This window comes from Ovis aries, chromosome 11, assembly GCF_016772045.2.
Source record: "Ovis aries strain OAR_USU_Benz2616 breed Rambouillet chromosome 11, ARS-UI_Ramb_v3.0, whole genome shotgun sequence".
Classification (NCBI taxonomy): domain Eukaryota; kingdom Metazoa; phylum Chordata; class Mammalia; order Artiodactyla; family Bovidae; genus Ovis; species Ovis aries.
In genome coordinates, this window is record NC_056064.1 from 22,296,643 (window position 1) to 22,317,729 (window position 21,087).

The window sequence follows — 21,087 nt, forward strand, 5'->3', positions numbered from 1 at the left end:
CCCATGAAGACCCATGAGCCCTACCGTGCAGCGGTCAGCCCAGAAACCGTTTCATGTTGGCTTCAGAATCTGTTTCTGAGACTGTGTTTACATACAGGCATGTTTGTTGTTCTGGGAATTGAATCAAAATCCCAGAACGCCTCTGAAAAGACCTGGTTGAGTATAATTGGCCTGTCCAATTTTCTGATTCCAGCCCTATTCATTTCCCATGCACAGCTCACTCCATCTGGGAACAGAGGCCGGCTTTGGAGCCAAACACCACCGTGGCTCGCTTGCCCTCTCTCAGATCTGTGCTGGAACAGGGAAGATAGTTACATATTTGGTATTCAAAGGGATTTCATGCTGCATGCAAATGAAGAGTAAAAGGAAGTGGGTGGACAATGTTGGCAAAGCAAGTAATTAAGAACAGCTGTGGAAGGGACTGCCCTGGTGGTCCAGTGGCTAAGAACCCCCCTTGCTATGCAGGGGCCTCGGGGTTCAATCCCTGGTCCTGGAAGACTTCACATGCTGCAGGGCGCCTAAGCCTGTGTACCACAATGAAAGATCCTGCATGACGCAGCTAAGACGGGTGCAGTCAAATAAATATTAAGATCATGGCATCTGGTGCCATCACTTCATGGCAAATAGAAGGGAAAAAAGTGGAAGCAGTGACAGATTTTATTTCCTTGGGCTCCAAAATCACTGTGGACAGTGATTGCAGCCATGAAATTCAAAGACGCTTGTTCCTTGGAAGAAAAGCTATGACAAACCTAGACAGCGTATTAAAAAGCAGAGATATCACTTTACCGACAGAGATCCATCTAGTCAAAGCTATGATTTTTCCAGTAGTCATGTATGAATGTGAGAGTTGGACCATAAAGAACCCTGAGCACCAAAGAATTGATGTTTTCAAATTGTGGCACTGGAGAAGATTCTTGAGAGTCCCTTGAATTGTGGGGAGATCAAACTAGTCAGTCCTAAAGGAAACCAACCCCAAATATTCATTAGACTGATTCATTAGGACTGATGCTGAAGCTCCAATACTTTGGCCACCTGATATGAAAACCAGACTCACTGGAAGAGATCCTGATGCTGGGAAAGACTGAGAGCAGGAGGAGAAGGGGGCAACAAAGGGTGAGATGATTGGATGGCATCACTGGCTCCATGGACATGAATCTGAGCAAACTCTGGGAGACAGTGAAGGACAAGGGAGCCTGGTGTACTGCAGTCAAAGGGGTCACGGAGTCGGACACGACTTAGCAGCTGAGCAAAAGCAGCAAAGCAGCAGTGAAAGCGTCATTCTTCTCTGTGGATTTGTTACACTTGCAAGACCATCCTAGACCAAGGAGAACACCGTCTCTCTGGAACCAGAAAGAGAAGGAAGACGGGGGGCTCTGTTCTTGGAGACTTCTAGGGACCTTTCCATGCTTTCCATTGCTGCTGATGATCTGGGAGATGCAGGGCTGGTGGGGGGGGAGGGGAGGTGCCCCTGGGGGCCGGGGGAGAGGGCGAGGCCAGAGCTGAAGGTTGGCCTGCCTGTCCCAGACTTTCTCTCTGACTCCGGGGCACTTGCTCCACAACCATCACGAGCCCTTATTGGATGCCACCTCCCTCTGGAGCTGCCAAACGTTCCTCACCAGTAACTGTGTGGAAACCTCACCTCCACGAACCCCTCACCGGGGGTTAATGGCAGCCACCGCATTTCCTCCAGTTCTGAAATAATCTAACCAAGGTGTTTAAATCATCTGTCAAGAAAACAGATAGCACCCACAGAATATGTCTTCTTGCTGCATTTTTTTTTTTTCTTTTCCGCTAGGCTAGCAATTGCTTGCCACCCAGGCTGACCTGGTTGCTCAAAAACCCACTTGAAATGAAGGGGAAATTTGCTCAGGCCCTGGGGAGGGCTCCTACTCCAGGGCTGAGTGAGGAGCTGCTCATGTGGGTGAGGAGGTAGAAGGGGCAGGTGTGTGCTCTCTGGCTTTGCTGGAGCTTAATTTCTCCGGGTGAGGCTCAGGCCTGGCCCCTGTAGGCAGAGCCTGAAGGGCAACTAACAATACTCAGGAAGGCGGGGTTGTACTTTCCTGGCAGGAGGAGCTTGTTCACTCTAAGTGGGGGCATACAGTGGGTTGGGGGGTGGTGGGAACTTTCTCACTGGCTCACCAACACGCACATATATGCACGTGCGGGTGCACACACACACATACACACACACCCCTGATATGTTTTCAGGCGTTAATCTTTAAATTGCAAATATGCAAATACTCCTGGGAGAGGCCTCCCTTAACTTCCCCCTACACCTCAGTTGTTAGTTAGCACTTTACTTGGCTGCACCAGGTCTTTCTTAGTTGTGGCGTGTGGGATCTAGTTCCCTGACCAGGCATCCAACCCAGGGCCCTTGCATTGGGAGTGCAGAGTCTTAGCCACTGGACCACCAGCAAAGTCCCTGGAGCTTATTTTAATTCATCTGTTGGTCAAATGAACGAGACTTTTGAGCCATTTTTTAGGCAGATTGGACGCATCTCTGTTTTCGGTTTTTGCCGATAGGATTCACACACCTTTGGGGGATGAGAAGCATAGCCCTTTTCTGATTATAGAGGCGGGAGGAAATGTCATCCTTGGCACATAGAATAGCAGTGATGCCGTTTCCATGGGCTGCCTCTGGTTATACACGTGTAACATGGGCTTGCAACCTGATCCTGCCCCTCACTCCTCACCCTAAATAAACCTACACAGTCACATCCATGACATATAAATGCCAAGTCACCATCCTGCTTGAATAGGGTAGCAGTAAAGGTAGTTGTTTGGGCTTCCCAAGTGGCTAAGTGGTAAAGTACCCACCTGCCAGTGCAGGCGTCGATCCCTGGGTCAGGAAGATCCCCTGGAGAAGGAAATGACAACTCACCCCAGTGTTCTTGCTTGGAGAATCCCATGGACAGAGGAGCCTGGCAGGCTACAGTCCACAGGGCCGGAAAGAGTCGGATACAACTTAACAACTAAACAACAAAGCTAGCTGTAAAGTCGGGTGGTCTTAACCTGGTTTGACTGGGCAGATAGCGTTTCTGGCATAAAATAATACTGAAAACACATGCGCACATTACCTTAGCACATCTCATGTGCCTCGCTCGAGAACAGTTTGTCGTCCTCAGCAGTGACCATGGCTTTCCAAAATCAGCTTGTCACCACTGAAACCTGGTCAGAGGGTGCTGCCCAGCAGTCTTGAGAGCAGCGTCTCTTCCAACTAATAGCATGGTGCCCCAGGCCCTTCCAGTTTTCCAAGGGATCCAGTTCTCCCTGCCTTTATGCTGGGAAGCCCTGAAGTGAAGTGAAAGTCACTCAGTCGTGTCCAACTCTTTGCGACCCCATGGACTATACAGCCCATGGGATTCTCCAGGCTAGAATACTGGAGTGGGTAGCCTTTCCCTTCTCTAGGGGATCTTCCCAACCCAGGGATCGAACCCAGGTCTCCCACATTGCAGGCGGATTCTATACCAACTGAGCCACAAGGGAAGCCCAAGAACACTGGAGTGGGTAGCCTATCCCTTCTCCAGGGGATCTTCCTGACCCAGGAATCGAACCAGCATCTCCTGCATTGCAGGCAGATTCTTTACCAACTGAGGCTGTCAGGGAAGCCCTGGTTCCCTTTAAAATGCTGCCCAGGGCTTTCTCATTGTCAGAATTCTGACTCCTGGAGGTGAGGTGGGAGCAGTGACATTGGAGAGGAAGCTTGTCCTGCTGCAGGGGTAGAAAGGTCAGTGTTGAGAACTCATACTGGTGTTTTCAAACTAACCATAACTTGACAAAGCCTTCCCATCTTGCTCTGCTACAAAAATTTTAATTACTGCTTTCCTTTTCTATCAGCTTTTCTCCCTTAAGCACATCCAGATTCAATATACCAGCCATAGAGTGTTCTGACTCCCCATGTGTCCATCTGCCAAGCAGCCCAGGGATTTAATAACATTGACATCCAATTACCAATCTGTTACACTTCAATTTAAATCAAAGTAATACCTGCCTGTGCTTTTTTAAAAATCCAGTTGTGCTGATGGGCTTATGCTGGAGAAAGGCAGGGGCCAGACAGTCACCTCCCTCACCCGGCCCATCACATACAGACCACTTCCGTTAGTTCACGTGCCGGCTCCTGCCATGACTTTTTAAACAAAATAATGTTGTTGTTCTTTTATTTTTTTTTAAACATTCTCCTTTTATATATTTATTTATTTTTCTTTTGGCCAAGCCGCACAGCTTGTGGGATCTTTCCCAACCAGGGATCGAACCAGTGCCTTCTGTATTGGGATCACGGAGTCTGCACCATCAGGGAAGTCCCCCCGTTTTGATAATTTATGATACCTGGACCATCCAAAGGAAAATGTTCCTAGTATCATGATCAAATGATTTGTTTTTAACGCTTCATGTCTTAACACCATGTCACATTTTGAATTACCGCATATTTGGACCACGACTTTCTGGTATGATTTTTCTTTTTTCCTGGAGTTTTTTTTTAACCTTTTTTCTCACTGATAAAAGAATAATGAAACTCTGTGTCTTTTTATGCAGCCTCTTGACTTTCCCTTCCCTTTTCCTGTCAGAAACCCCGCCAGACCCTTTTCTAGCTCCAGCCTGTGCTACTTACTGAGTGCCGTCTGCATGGCATTTCCCTTTGACTCACTTCCTAAGTTGAAGACACTGTTCCAGGACTTTATCTTCCTCTTCCTTGTTTTTCCCTTGTGTTTTGCTGGAGCCCATCCTGAAGTACCCCAGTTCGATTCCTGGGTCAGGAAGATCCGCTGGAGAAGGGATAGGCTACCCACTCCAGTATTCGTGGGCTTCCCTTGTGGCTCAGCGGGTAACGAATCCACCTGCTATACGGGAGACCCGGGTTCGATCCCTGGGTTGGGAAGATCCCCTGGAGAAGGGAAAGACTACCCACTCCAGTATTTTGGCCTGGAGAATGCCATGGACTGCATAGTCCATGGGGTCGCAAAGAGTCGGACACAACTGAGCAACTTTCACTTTCAATATAAAATAAAGTAAAAAGAAAATTCCATCATGAGAGCCCCACCTTTATGACCTCATCTGAACCCAATTACCTCCCAAAGGTCCTCATCCCTAAATATCATCACTTTGGAGGTTACGGCTTCAACATGTGAATTTGGGGATAGGGCACAGTTCAGCCCATAGCACCCTCTAAGATTCCATGTGTCTCATAAGTAACCTGGGTTACTTAAAGCCTTGAAATTTGGACACGTGTTCAGGAGTCTCAGCTGATGTGTATCTGTTAGGCGTCTTGCGTGTGATAGCAGGTGCTGGCTGACCTGGGGGGCCCCTGCCGGCAGGGCAATTTCAATCTGGTGAAAGAAACAGGAAAATAGGCATTCCCGACAGTGTGTGAGCACTGTGGTGAGAGACCTGCACGGTGCTATGGAAGCTCCTGGATAAAAGCAATTTCCTCAAGGCTGGATTTCATTATCCCAGCCCAGGGAAGGAGGAAGGATCTGCTTGTAAAAAGGTCTGGAAGCATGAGACAGCTTAGTGCGGTCCAGGAGTGGGCATGGCTGTGTCGGCTGACCCCTGGGTGTGAGGGAGAGGGGAGGCTGGAAACTAGGCTGGGGGTGAAGGGGGCCGCTGAGGTCTGGGGTCTTACTGGCCTTGCCGTAGAGTCTAGGTTGCCTTTTAGAGCTCCTGGGAGGTCAGCGCTGTGTGTGTGTGTGTGTGTGTGTGTGTCTGTGTGTGTGTGTCTGTGTGTGTGTCTGTGGGTGTCTGTGCGTGTTTAGGCAGTGGGGTAGGGAGAATGTGTATGTGTGTGCACACGTGCGTTTGTGCGTGTATGTTTTTGTTCAGGTAATAGGGTAGGGAGGGCTGTGCTGTCTCCCTGCCAGGGTGGGTTGACCCTTTGAGAGCCACCCAATAATGGGCCATTTCACGTGGCTTTTCAAGACTGAAGCTTGTTAAGCAAACAACATGGTCTCCCTGAAGGCAGAGTCCCACGCTCTGTCCCCTGGGGGCGGTTCCTTTGCTTTGCCTTCTTGGTTTGTTCATTCAGTCCCTCAGTCAGCACAGGCTCCCTGCTGGGTCCAGGGAATGGGTGGGGGTGATGTGATGGTTCCAGCACAGCCTGCTCTAGAAGAGCCTGAGCTCCTGAGCTGGATGAGGGGCTATGGCAGCAGAGGCACCCTGATTCTGCACAGAACGTCCCGGAAGGCTCCCATGGCGAAGCGTCCCTGCCTCTTGGAGCCGAGGATGAAGGGCACTCCAAGTGGAAGGAACGTCATGTCAAAGGCCACAGACGATCCATGGGGTGATGGGGAGAGAGCATGGACACCTCACCTGAGTTCACATAGGCGCACTCTTGAGTTGTGTGGGAGGCGGGGAGAGGCGGTAACACAGGGAAAACAGAGCAGTGGACAGGGTCAGAGGTTTTAGGCCGCCCCGCCCTCTTATCTTCCCCCAGGCGGTTCCACCCCCCCACTCCCACCCCTCAACCCCCGCCACCCCCGCGCCTGCCCTCCCGTCCAACACTGTCTGTCAATTACCACCTTCTCCAGCCAGAGCCCTTTAGGAAATGCCTGTGATGAGCGATTGTTATCATGGTAATTAAAATTCCCTGGGAACAGCTTGGCTAATATCCACCAGTATCTGCAGTCAGCTTGCCGTGAGCTGAAATCGGAATGAACGCCTCGAAGAAGAGCTCCGAGTGCTGAGCAGTGCGCGGGGAGGAGTTAAGGCTGAGGCTACCCACCCCCACCTCCGCCTCCTGCAGTGCCACGGGGGCCCTCATTAAATGGCATTCCCAAGGCTGGGTGTTTTGCTGCCTTTATCACAGTGAACCACACGTGAGGAACAGAGCAGGACTCTGGAGAATCTCACGGCTTCTCTAGAAAGCAAAGGTTTGCCCCATCTGAAGCCGGAGACCTGGTGGTTGGGGGTTAATTTCCATGGAGCTCTCTTCCCAGCACTGTTCTTGGGGAAGGGGTCAAGTTTTGATGCTTGACTGTGGGTGATGGGCTTGGATGCACAGAGCAGAAATCACGTGATGAAAAGCTACTTCGGTGTGTGTTGCGGGGGAGGGCGGTGGGCGGGGCAGTGAGGAAAGAGAAAGTGTGAGGACAGGCATGGGCTGGTGTGGGGGGAGGGGAGATGGCTGATCAGAACTGGGATCCCCCACCCCTTCCCAGTCCAGCTCTCCCACGCAGAAGGCATTTTCCAAAACTCGGACAGGGTCTTGAATGCCCCTGTGCATCATGTGCCTCGCATACCTCGCCTGTGTGCTCTCCTCTGACCCCCCTACCCTCTACCTCCCCCCACCCCGCCTCCCGCCTGGAGTTATCAGAAAGTGCTGCCCCTCTAGCTGATCCTCAGCCAGTGTGTCTCATCTCTGCCCATCTCAGTAGTATCCAGCCTTCCACTGGGACTGCAGCAGAAACAGACAGACTGAAGCCCAGTGAACTGAGCTCACGTGCCCACTAGACCCCAGGGAGGCACTACAGGCCTGGCAGACCCCTAGGGCCATGGTCCCTGCTGAGCATAAATATTGGGGTGAATTGTATGAAATTGGCAAGGGTTTTTATAGGTCAAAAATAGTTGAATACAAAAAAAATAGGTTGAATAGCAACAGTTTCATGCAATTCAATCTAATATTTTGGATCCTATGCTCTTTATCCCCTCTTCCAAAAGAATTTGACTGATGAATGTTTTTAAGTGGGTGATAGGGTGGATCATTGCAACAGGAAGTGAGGCTGATGGTGTGGGGCCCGCTGGCTGTGATGTGCCAGGGCAGGCAGGGGCAGCTAGGGCTGTGGGTCTCCCTGGTACTTGAGGAAAGACTGGGAATACGTGGCTGCCTTGTGCCCTGGAGGTCACGAGTCAGGAAGGCGCACCGGCACATCCTGCTAGGCACTCCCTGTTTATTCCTCTTAAATATGAAGTGGCATATCCCCTTGATTAATCACAAGAACTTGGATGAAACCCTCAGGCCACATCCCCAGGAAGGCGCCAGACCTTATGGATTGGGACAAGCTCCAGCGAGCAACCCATGCCTGCCAATTCAGTCGTTCAGCCAGTGTTAATGGAGCACCTACTGTGTGTCAGATGTGTTCTAGGAGCTTGAAGATCAACAGTGAGCAGAGGTGCCCTGGGCCTCCCCACTGAGTGTTAGACTTTTGTGGGAGAGACAGATAAAAATACAGGACCAGCCAAGGGACTTACCTGGCTGTCCAAGACTTTGTGCTTCCAGTGGAGGGGACACAGCTTTGATCCCTGATCGGGGATCAAACTAAGATTCCCACATGCCTCATGGTATAAACAAAATGTTAAATAAATAAATAAAGGACTTGCCAAAAGGTGGAAGCAACCCAGTATCCAACGATGGATGAGTGGATAAAGAAAATGTGATATGTACATAAAACAATATTATTCAGCCTCAAAAAGGAAGGAAGTCCCACACTGATGAACCCTAAGGGCATCACGCTCAGTGAAATAAGCCAAATACTGTATACACTTCAAAAAGACAAATACTGTATGATTCCACTTAATTCCTAGAAAGTAGAACAGTGGTCATCAGGCCCAGAGGAAGAAAGGAATGGGGACTTGTTTCATGGGTAAAGTTTTAGTTTTACAAGATAGAAAGAGTTTTGGAGATGTGCTACCCAACAGTGTGAATGTCCTTAACTTACTGAACTGTATACTTAGAAATGGTTTAGACGGTGAATTTAGAGCATAGTGTGGGGTCCTGCTCCACTGGGGAACTGACTTTTCTTCCTGGAGAGCAGGCTGACAATACGTGTCATCTTAATGAACACACATCCTTTGACCCAGCAGTTCCTCTCTTGGGAATACTTCCTCAGGCAGTATCCGAAGCCTGTCTCTTGGTGGGTGTGTCCTGACAGTGCTGGTGTTGGTTGCAGTGCTGTTCAGAAGCGTGAAAAATAGGAAACAATTTAAACATTCATCCAACGATTGGGCAGAGGGTGATTTAATTAAGTTTAATAAATCCAAACCATAGTTTGATATAGAGACCATTACAGTATTTATTAACACAGAACAACTACTATGATATATAGTTAAGTCTCATAGAATAGCATCTACATGATTTATTCTCCCAGAAAAGGAAGGAAGGAAGGGGGAGAGACTGAATTGGGTATATGCCCAGGGAAGGGTGTAAGAGAAGTCACAGCCCATTGTTGAGCAGGGCTCTATCTGCTTGGCTGTCTTCATTATGCTCTCTTGTTATTGCCCTAATTTTGCACACACTGTGCCGTGTTTAGCTGATAAGTCACGTCCGACTCTCTGCAACCCAGTGGTCTGTAGCCTGCCAGGTTCCTCTGTCCATGGGATTCTCTGGGCAAGAGTACTGGAGTGGGTTGCAGGAAGATCCCCTTTTCCAGGGGATCTTCCCAACCCAGGGATAGAACCCAGGTCTCCCTCATTGAAGGCAGACTCTTTACCAGCTGAGCTACCAGTGAGTGAGTGAGTGAACGTCGCGTAGTCGTGTCTGACTCTGCAACCCCATGGACTATGCAGTCCATGGAATTCTCCAGGCCAGAATCCTGGAGTGGGTAGCCTTTCCTTTCTCCAGGGGACCTTCCCAATCCAGAGATTGAAGCTGAAGCCAGGTCTCCCACATTGCAGGTGGATTCTTTACCAGCTGAGCCACGAGGGACGCCCAAGAATACCGGGGTGGGTAGCCTATCCTTTCTGCAGCAGATCTTCCTGTCCCAGGAATCAAACCGGGCTCTCCTGCATTGCAGGAGGATTCTTTACCAATTGAGCTATGAGGGAAGACCCTAATTTTGCTTGCTCTGTATGTATTTCTCAGGAATAATGTAAATAAAAAAGACAAAGCAGCCACCATGGCTGTTTAGGGAGGCAGTGCAATGCAGGTCCTAAGCCTGCCCAGACCCCACCAGTCACAGAGGGTTTGCCTCACTTGGTCTCCCTGAGGCTCACACATGTGGAGGCAGTAGGTTGGGTGCCAGGGGAGGGCAGGTAATGCCAGCACTGTTGGATGCCCAGGCCTCTGCTTAGCAGAGGGAGGCCAGGTAAGCCCCTCGCCAGCTTCCCCATGGCCTTTTGGGCTTGGGCACCTGGCCTCAGGAGCCACGCAGCAGCTCTGCAGGAACAGGGTGGTGCTGACAGTGACTGCTTGTGTTTGTCTCCTCTCCCTCTTTGGCACTTCCGCATCCTCTAAGCATCCAGACCCTTGGTGTCCATGACACTGATGAATGACCTACTGAGGATTTCTCTCTCACAACCACAATTTAGAGAGCCCCTGCCGCACATCTTTAGACTGTTGAGATGAGACTCTAGGACCTCTGGTGTGAAGTAGAGGCCAACAGAATGGTGAACTGGAGTTGGGCAAGTTGCTTAATTTGTCCAAACCTCAGTTTTCTCGTCTGGAAAATGGGGATAATAATAGAATGTCCTCAAGGAACCGGTATCACTGGATGCCTCTGGGAATGGGGCAGGAGACATTTTGATTTCACGCTTTGTGAACTTTAGATCTTGTGCATACATTACCGATTCAAAGAAATAAATACATATTGTAGGAGGGCTGCGAGAGGATCAGAGTTTTCTGAGGTGGCTCCATGAAGCATTCATCCCACTAGATGGGTTCTGTATTATTCAAGTGTAGTGTTAGTCACTCAGTTATGTCTGACTCTCTGTGACCCCCTGGACTGCAGCCCACCAGGCTCCTCTGTCCATGGGATTTTCTAGACAAAAATACTGGAGTGGGTTGCCATTTCCTCCTCCTCAGGATCTTCCTGACCCAGGGATTGAACCCCAGTCTCCTGCATTGCAGGCGTATTCTTTACCGTCTGAGGCACCAAGGAACAGAGCATAACACTATTATGTTATTCAAGAGCCACACCCAGAAACAGGCCCTTCTGCACAGGGAAGCTGGAAGGGAGGGCTGAGTGACTCATGCCTGGGACAGGGTTTGGACTCCATAGTCCTGTGTCTGTCACTCTGGAGCATCAGGAGGTGACTGCCATCTACTTGGAAAAAAACATCAATCCACGAGTGAACAGGAAGTGCAGTACCATGAGGTGCGACAGTTAAGGTTTCGGAGACCCGTCACCAGGACTGAGTGTCTGTAGGAAAACTTGCTGGGTAGGCTCCATGTGGGAAGCACTACGTCTCCTTTTGCCCTGTTGGAGATCGTTGTGCACATTTTGCGTGTTAAAGGCTCTGAGAAGTCCTGCTGCAGCAGCTCGGTTTAATTGAGTGCTTCCCACTGTACAGTATGTGGTGCGTGATCAGGGACTCTTCTTTATTTTGTTTGTTTGTTTGTTTTTGGCCCAGCCCCTGCTAACGCCCCGCAGAAGCAGGGTGGTGCAGAGGGTCAGGGGGTGGGAAACGCTGTCCTCCAGAGAACGAGGTCTTCTGGTTTTTTAAAAATTATTATTTATTTTTGACTACGCCAGGTTAACAATGCTGTGAACGGGCTTTCTCTAGTTATGGCGCATGGGGGCTCCTCCCCAGTTCCAGGCCTCGGGCTTCTCCTTCTCTTGTTGTGGAGCACAGGCTCTAGTAGTTATGGCGAGTGGGCTTGGTTGTCCCACGGCATGTGGGATCTTACTGGACCAGGGATCGAACCCATGTCCCCTGCGTTGGCAGGCGGATTCTCAACCACCGGACCAGCAGGGAAGTCCTGGTCTTCTGAGGTGAGATTGTCCCTCTGGATCCCCTGGTTGCACGTGCGTCAGATGAGAGGAGGAGGGTGACCATGAGGGTCGTGGGCACCATGTCTATCGAGTGGCTGCTCTGTGCCCGGCCCCGGCTTGTGGGGATTTACGTTTACACGTGAGCCTGACCCTCTTGGCCGCCCTGGGAGCCAGCGCCGCTCCTGCCTCCCACCTACCGAAGAGGAAACTGGGGCCAGATCTTCGGGCTACGGGGCGACAAATCCAGGATTCAAACCCAGCATGGCTGCTCTGACCCCCAAGGGTCAGAGGTTCCTCTCCTCCGAAAAGGTCAGGGCCTTCCTTCACACACTCCTACTCTTCTTACAAATACCCTGAAGGCATTTCCTTCATCAGGAAAGAGATTACGGAGCACTTGACGTTTTCTGAAGCAGATGTTAAGGGTTCCGGGACCTCACTGCAGTCTCTGCTCTGAATTCTAATCTGTGGCTCACTCTGAGCTCCGGCCCGTCTGTGCCCTGTACAGGGATGACCGCCTCCCAAGAAGCTCTCCAAAACCGCAGCCCACACCAGGCTGTGGCCAGCCCGGCTCTTCCTCCCGCCTCTTGTGTCTCTGCCCAGAATCTCAAGGGGAAGGGGCGGGCAGGAGGGAGGCAATGGCTTCTTGCACGCCGTCTGGGAGGGAGGGCTGGCTCGGGGGTTAGGGGGCGCATGGCACAGGGAAGGGTGCTCTGTATCCTGTGCTCTGAGTCGATGTCTCCCCCCACCAGGTCTGGAAGAGGTCGGGGGCCTGGTTCTACAAAGGGATCCCCAAGTTCATCCTGCCCCTGAAGACCCCCGGCCAGGCCTATCACCCCTCCTTCCGACCGTTGCCTGTGGAGCCAGGAGAGCAAGAGCCCAGAAGCACTGAGATCAGCCGCGTCTATACCTGGGCCCGAGGGAGAGGTAAGGCCCCCACCGCCCCTCTCCCGGGACGGCAGCCAACATTCGGCTCATCGACCAGCCGAGCGCGGCCTCGGGCGCCAGCCAGCGCCTGCCACACCCCCACGCAGCTCACACTGGTCTGCGTCCCTCTCTGTGCCCTCAGCTCTATCTGCACCACATGGGCAGCTGGACCTCAGCAGGGTGCTTGCTTCCAGTGGGAGGGGCCTCTGCGGGCCGTGTCACAGCCGAGCGCGAATTTGGGGGCAGGGCTGCTGTGAACAGTGCTTGTGGGTGTGTGAAGAAATGTGATGTCAGTTGAGGTTTCTTACAAAGAATGAAAATGTATCTTTCTAAGGCAGATGTGTACCATCTCTTCTCATCACTTGTCTTATGTGTCAGAGAAAGGGGCGCCTGGCTTCCCTGGTCCTGAAACGCAAAGAGAGAGTGTGCCAGGGCCCCGTGGTGTTTGTGGTGGCCAGCTGATGCGGGTGTGCCCTAAGTGGCCAGCATCGGAAGGGGAGTGGCCGCCATCGCGGTCTCGGCAGCAGCGCCAGGCGTGGTGGGTGGCTCTCCACTGCTTGCATGGCGCTGCACTGTTTGCAGTTCCATTTTCAAAGCTCTTGGCCTCACAGCAGGCTCCAGAAGCGGACAGGGCAGCAATTTTGTAGCCCTATTTTATAGATGAGTAGCCTGAGGCCCAGAGAAGGGGAGGGATTGTCTGAGTTGGGTGTGGGAAAGTTGGGAACGGAAGGTGAGGTCCTGCCCTTGGGGCTCTGGCTCCTTGTGCCTGGAAGTGCCCAAGTTCTAGCCCAAGACTCAGAGTCTAAGGTCCTGCAGGAGACACGGTGGCCGGAGGGATGAGGGCTTATCCTGACCCTGGGGGGCGATGGACCCAAGTTAGTGGGCCTGGCAGCTGCTTTTGAGTGGCTCTCGAACATCTCTGTCTTTGGATTATGACGTGGCATTAGTCTTCATATCGTTTGGACTTTGATTGTCTTGTTACAAAAGTAAGACGTGTTTATTACACAATTTTGAGAGTTGTCAAATGGTATAATTTACAAGGTAAAAATCCCCTGGAGGTCAGCCCTTCCAGACATAATCAGCATTAACAGCTCAGCCTCGGTTCTCCAGACATTTTTTTATCAGCATCACTTGGCTTTTTGCAGTGCGCCCTCCTGGCTAATTCTCCTGGACTGTTTGCATTTTTAATTCCCATGAGTTGGCCTTCCCTGCCATCACTGCCCATTGCCGCCACATATGAGTCTTGATGGGGACCATGGCGAGTGCAGGTGGGGCCTGGGCAGGCAGGGGGCAGTGGGCAGAGAGGAGTTCCTTTTCCACCCCCAGCGCTGGGGCTTTCTCCTGCCCCAGCCCAGGTGGGTGTGTCTGTGTGACCGAGGAAAGAGACAAGGCTGTGGAGAGTGCAGGCCCGGAGTGTTGCTTCCCACAGATTGAGGAGGAGAGGCCTTGAGACCTTACCCCAAAGGGCACTCTCTGCCCTGTCTGCTCCAGCCCTGGTGTGGCACATACGTGCACATGTGCACACACACGCAAACACACACATCCCTGGGGAAGGGCAAGACCTTCTCTTGTCTTCTCCTCAGCCACACAGACACACAGATGGCCTTTTAATTATGTGGGCGAGGAGGCCAGCAGCCCACACACTTGGATCTGGCATCCCTTATTAACTGAGTTTGCAGCAAAGCCAGGCCAGGCAACATGGAGGTCACCTGTCTACTCCAGTATGAACGTGGCCTCCCTCTACAGACCAGGTAAGAAAACCCCCAGGCTCCCTGACCATAAGGGTATAGGAAAGTGGCCACCTGCAGCCCCATTGTCAGTGATCCTGGGTGCCAGGCAGCGGGCTGGGGCCAGAGCTGCAGTCTGTGGTCCAGATTGGAGCCTGCCTGCTAAGTCTGGCCTTCGTAGCACCCTGGCTTCCTTGTCCTTCACCATCTCCCAGAGTATGCCCAGATTCATGTCCATTGAGTCCATGATGCCATCCAACTGTCTCATCCTCTGTCGATCCCTTCTCCTTTTGCCCTCAGACTTTCCCAGCATCAGGGTCTTTGACTCTTCACATCAGGTGGCCAAAGTATTGGAGCTTCAGCTTCAGTAACAGTCCTTCCAATGAATATTCAGGGTTGCTTTCCTTTAGGATTGACTGGTTTGATCTCCTTGCTCTCTAAGGGACTCTCAAGAATCTTCTCCAGCACCACAGTTTGAAAGCGTCAATTCTTTGGAGACACGTCGAGTCAGTGAAAACCACCTTGCCCCCCTGAGGCAGCCCTCTTCTGGGGCTCTTGTCTCTGGGGTCCCCAAAGACAGCATCCCCTCCCGCCCCACAGTCCCTGATGTGGAGGTGACACCAGCTCCCTCTCTCTGACCCTCCCTCCCTAACACTCTCTTCTGTCTGTCTCTCTCTCTCTGCTTTGGGGCTGGTGCACTTATGTCTCCCCCCCACCGGTGCACTTCGCTTGGAGGAGAAAGGCGAATCGATAGACAGAAGCCATGAACTTTGCAGTCCACAGAGCAATCAAGTGAAATGTATTGATGTTTCTGAGGCAGCTTCGTTTTCTTCCTCCTTCAGATTTTCTTTGTTAATTTTTAAATACATGAGCAGACCTGATATATTTTTAACAAGTGTAAACAATTCAAAAGTCAATGAAAAATTAAAATCTGTTCTGCCTGCCATCATCTCCAAACCCCTTTCTCCCTGTCCTACCACCATATACTTGCTATAGAGTTATTTTTTGTTTTGTTTTTAACGATAAAAATAGGCTCTTACCCATAACTCTGCAAGCTGGTTTTTTTCTCACTTAAAAGAATATCATGGGCATCCCTCCAGGTCAATAGATATAGATTTTACTGTATCCTTTTTAATGGCTGCGTAAAATCATATATTATATATTGTGATTTAATTATTCACCTATTGATGGGCATTCAGATGATTTCTGGCGTTTTGCCTCTGTGAGCAATACTGAAACGTCCTTATGTGTATATGATGCTTCTATTTCCATGGGGCAGGTACTCCAAAACAAATTGTGTGTTTTAATTTTCAACAGACATTACCAGACTATATTCTGAAAATGATAGCCTTTTGTGCCCATTTATACCTGAATCCTTGCCTGCCATAAATATTATTGGTGTTTATCATTTTGCCCAATACACTAGATGAAAAATGATATTGCATTTTTAAAATTTCTACATTTGACTATCTCTCCGTATCTTTATAATTTATTGATATTTAAGCTTCCCTTTTTTTAATTGGCTGTTTAAACTCACCGCTCATTTTTTATTATGTTGTTTATTTCCTCTTACTGATTTGTATTAATAGATGTTCCTTAGGGATATTAAATGAGTTGCAAATATTTTTCTCCTTGACTTTACATTTTGTTTGACTTTAGCCTTATAGCATTTTGCCATTTTTTTCATTCTTTTTTTTACATTTATTTTTAATTGGAGGATAGTTGCTTTGCAATGTTCCTGCCTTACATTGACATGAATCAGCCATGTCCCCTCCCTCTTCAGCGTCCCTCCCACCTCCCTCCCCATCCCACCCCTCTAGGCTGGCGCAGAGTACTGGGTGGTGCTCCCTTCCTCAGAGGGTGAGTTCCTGCTGGCTGTCTTTGTATATGGTCGCGTAGATGCTGCAATACTGCTCTCTCAGTTCACCCCACCCTCTCCTTCCTCTGCTGAGTCCACAAGCTTGCTCTCTGTGTCTGCATTTCTATTGCCCCCTACAAATAGGTTCATCAGCATCATTTTTCTAGATTCCATATATATTGTATTTTACCATTTAAAACCAATTTCTTTTCATTTTTGTGAAGTTAAGTATGTCTTTTTGTTTTGTTTTGTGGCTCTAGCTTATTTTTAAATGTCTTTCTCCCTAAGGTTCAAAAAATTGCTAAATAAACAGTTTAAATAATGTGAGAATAAAAAGATATACTTAAATATGACAAAACTTACCCAAAAAGCAGAAATGTAGCACCAAGTATCACATTAACTGATAAAGCACAGAAGCCATGTTCTATCAAAGAACAAGTCAAAAATACCTCCATCATCACCATCATTCAACAGTATTTTGTAGTATTTAACTAAAGTAATAAGGCAAGAAAATAAAATTACTTGTTACTATTGGAAAAGAAAAAATTCTCAGGAATTCCCTGGTGGTCCAGTGGTTAGGACTCCTCAGTTCCACTGCAAAGAGCTTGGGTTCAGTCCTGGTTGGGGAACTAAGATCCTGCAAGCTACAGGGTGCAGCCAAAAAAGAGAAAAAATTATCTTATTTGTAGATGATGTAATTGTATGCAAGAAAATCAAGGTAATCTACAAAAACAACCCACTGGCATTAATGAGACAACTGGAAAGTGATAGGACGGAAAGAAAATCAATAGTTTACACCAAACTACTGTGCAACTGTTGGTGTGAACCATTTGCTGCAAAAAATCAACAATTTTAAACTATACTTATTAGAAGTAGAAATGGAAAAATCCATTCATAATTGCAACAAAAATTGTAAAATGTCAAGAAACAAATTTTTAAAGACTATAACTCAAACACAGAGAAAATTACAGAATCTTATCGAAGGCCATAGGGTGGAATATCACTAAACCTTAGAAAAGAATGAGATAATGACATCTGCAGCAATATGGATGGACTTAGAGATTATCATTCTAAATGAAGTCAAACAAATATCCTACAAGTTCACTTATATGTAGAATCTAAAAATGGTACAAGTAAACTTATTTACAAACCAGAAATGGACTCACAGACATAGAAAACAAACTTAGACGCTCAGACATAAAAAACAAACTTACGGTTACCAAAGGGGAAAAGGTAGGGAGGGATAATGTGGGGATTTGGGTTTAACAAATACACACTGCTAGCTCTTACCGCCTTTTCCGGGCAACTGCCATCTCCCTGGTCCACTTGACACTTTCCTGTGCCCTGTCCTCCCTACTAAAGCCAGCAGGTGCCTTCCCCCCCCCACCACCACCCCCAAGGCTCTGGTGGCCAACAGGACCTTTTGCTTGCAGTCCCTCAGGACTTATTTGCATACTTTAAAACCTGCTGCCTGCAGGTGTGCCTTCCAATCAGCCTGATCTAGGTGCTCACTAATCCTCTCCATTGGAGTGGTCTTGGCACACCTCCAAACACTGGGAGCTACTGAAAATAAAATAAGCTCCTTGGACAATCACAAGGTTTGTGAGGGAAGTAAGAGGTAGGACTGGGTTGGCACTGGTGTTCCTCTGCTACCTGGGGCCAGTCCTTCAAGATAAATAGATAAACAAGGACCTACTGTATAGCACAGTTGTAACAACCTATAATGGAAAAGAATCTGAAAAAGTATATATAATCACTTTGCTATACACCTGAAACATTGTAAGTCAGCTATACTTCAATTTTTTAAAGAGTTACTATAACCAAAAGGTAGATTACTATAATCAAGAGAAACAGTATGATATTGTTACCAGAATAAATAGAATATCTATTTTATATAGATAAGTGGATCAGAATAGAAAAATAACAGAGCTAAGGATGTATGGAAGCTGAAGATAGGTAGCTTTTCATTTCAGTGGGAAAATAACTGGTTTATTTAACAAGCAGGGCGAGCATAATTAGATTCCCATCCCATTCTGTGTGTACCCAGAAACACAGTGCAGACAGATTAAAGGTCTAAATGTTAAAAATAACACAAAGGATGTGTCAGAGAAAGATATGAAGGGTTTCTTTCCTCTGCGTTAAACTCAGAGCTGGTAGAGCGCTGGTGCCTCAGGACAGGTGGGCTGACTCCCTGAGTTTGCTACACTCTCCCTCCTCCGGACACGGGGTGTTGATTTTGGTCAAGGACTCGCCTGCAGAACCCCTTGGCAAGCCCCATACAAGCTTACTCGTAGCAGGACGTTCATCCCTTCTCCAGGATGGGATGAGAAACAGTGTGTCCTGAGTTCCCCCTGTGACTGGCCCTGGGTCTGACCTGGCTGCCTCTGGGGGCAGAGCTCCACCCTCCCACCCGATCAATCCAGCTGGGGTGTGGGCAACACACTACTTTCCCTTGGCAGGTCATTGCTCCAAGTTTATGGCAGCAATAAAATACAGTCAGTTTTTGTGCCTCCCAGGTCCCTTTGTTCCTCTGTGAAATATAGTATGTAAATGGTAGAAATGGTACAGTGGGCTCTTGTGTCTTAATCCCTTTAGAGCTGGGCCACATCTTTTGAAGGCTTATTTCCTTTCAACTGGATTCTCACTTTGGAGCAATGTATGGAAAGATATTTGCTGGGAATGGGGATATTAATCTGGCATATTTGGGAAATAAGGGACTACTTTCTTTTTTTTTCTTGTACACTGGAAAGCTTAGAGGAAGCAGCTGAGGCTTTGGTTCAGCAGCTCAGTTATGTCAGGACAGATGTCTTTGTAATTCTTGCTCTTTCCCTTGTGCTCTTTCCCACAAGATGGTTGCTACAGTTCCAGCCATCACTATAAAGAAAAGAAAAAAAGAGGCTAGAAAATTAAGCTTTTTGCTTCTGCAACCTTGCATCATAATAGAAGTAGGCTGGTACCTGTGCTGGAGGAGCCTGATTCCCTGTTGATGGAGAGCTGAATTGATCTGGCTGAAGTCATTAAATGTGGCAGTTTTTCTCAGGATTTTGTATGTCTCTACCTCCAGTATTCCAGGCGGTAAAGCATCTGCCTACAATGCAGGAGACCCGGGTTCGATCCCTGGGTTGGGAAGATCCCCTGGAGAAGGAAATAGCAACCCACTCCAGTATTCTTGCCTGGAAAATCCCATGGATGGAGGAGCCTGGTAGGCTACAGTTCATGGGGCCGCAAAGAGTTGGACACGACTGGACGACTTCACTTTCACTTTCACCTCCAGTGCTGAGAATACTTAATGTGATGGGGCTTTTTGTCTTCATCCCCCAGTGTGTGACTAGGAGACAGCACTGCCCTGCGTCTGCTCTGTGGTTGCCCTGCCCACCTTTCCCAGCAGTTACTGAACACCTGAGATGGGGTGGGGCTGGAGCTGAAGCCCCACATAAGTAAGTGTTCGTCACTTAATCGCGTCTGACTCTTTGAGACCTCATGGACTATATAGCCCACCAGGCTCCTCTGTCCATGGGATTCTCCAGGCAAGAATACCGAGTGGGCTGCTATGCCCTCCTCCAGGGGATCTTCCCAACCCAGGAACCCAAGTCTTTTGCTTTGGAGGCAAAATCTTTACCCTCTGAGACACCAGGGAAGCCAAGTCTCCAGTCCGTACAGCGCTTGCTCTGAGGGTTTTTTGGGATGTGTGTGCTTCTCCAAGACGGGGGTTGGCAAGCCAAGGCCCTAGGGCACCAACCCCTGGATCAGTGAGATTCTGCTGTGTTTGCCTCTCCTGGGGCCAGGGCCCCATCACCTAAAGCTTTCATAACTCCCCTGTGGCCTGGCCAGATCAGGGTGGCCTTTCTACTCTGCCTGCCTCCCTAAACCCCGGAAAGCCCCAGCTGAGCCGACGGGTGCCTGAGCTCCCAGTAGCCATGAGGCAAACTCATTTTCCCCTCCCTGCTGAGGCCTGGGTCACAATCCCTCCCAGGACCCTCCACGAGAGCCCTCCCACCCCCTCCCCATCATTCCCCTGAGCAGAGTACAGCCTTTCTGGATGGAATTGAACAGAATAACACATGGGTTCCCTTCAAGGTCTATTCTGGAAAAGTACATTGAGTTTCAGATTTGTTCCAGGTGGGTAGTTTTAAGAAAAATCAGAGTTTCCTTATCACTTCATTGGTTTGCTAGATTTTAAACAAATTTTTTTAGAATTCTAAACTGTGTTCTGTGTTTGCGGTCCAGTGAAAGCAAGCTTTGGGGTTGTTTGGGTTGAGTGGTCTGATTCAGCTCAACCACAAATGTTTTGCCTGGGGCCACCCTTCCTGAATGACCCCTCAGCCAATCCTTCCGCCCTCTCACCGCCATCTCCTGTCCGCCTGGAGAAGCCGAGTCAGGGGTGCTGTGTTGGCCTCAGCCAGGGCTCCTTGCCTCACGGCCATTATCTCCTCTGATGCTCCGAACAGCCAGTGGGGCAGTTATGGACGTGAAACTGACTCTGAGTGGTGGATGAGGAGGGGGACATCTGCCCAAGGCCACATGGGCTCCAGGCTCCTAAGTCCCAGCCCACGCTCCTGCCACACACGCTGGCTTTCCGCTCCTGGACTTGGTTCGAGGGTTTTGGGCTGCTGAGAACAGAGACAACAAAGGACAGCTCAAGTCAGGGGTTGCTGGCAGGCTGCTGAGGAAGGCCTTCCGGAAGCAGGGGTGGACAGGAAGGTCTTTCCAGGCCTGTGGTGCTAGAGCTCAGAGTAGCAGCTGCCTCTGCTGCTCAGGGAACACTGAGATCAGCTCCATGCCCCAGCCTCTGCTCGCCCAGCAGTTGGACACGACTGTAAGTCTGCACACCCTGCAGTCTCAGCCTCTGCTCCTGCTCTCAGGACCCCGTGTCCACACTCGGGGAGGATGTGATCGGCCCAGCTCCCTTCTGCTCAGGCTGCTGTTTATGCGTCTAGCC

The 21,087-nt window shown here is 49.4% G+C and overlaps 1 protein-coding gene across 6 annotated transcripts in view; it reads left to right on the top strand.

Annotated features, from left to right (window-relative positions):
- RPH3AL (rabphilin 3A like (without C2 domains)) overlaps positions 1 to 21,087 on the top strand; it is a 137,414-nt gene that overhangs the window by 99,128 nt on the left and 17,199 nt on the right. For all 6 annotated transcript variants that reach the window (XM_042255481.1, XM_042255480.2, XM_042255483.2 and 3 more), the window contains one exon: positions 12,389 to 12,563. In XM_042255481.1, coding sequence (XP_042111415.1) covers positions 12,389 to 12,563 — 175 coding nt within the window. The remainder of the gene's footprint in view (positions 1 to 12,388; positions 12,564 to 21,087) is intronic.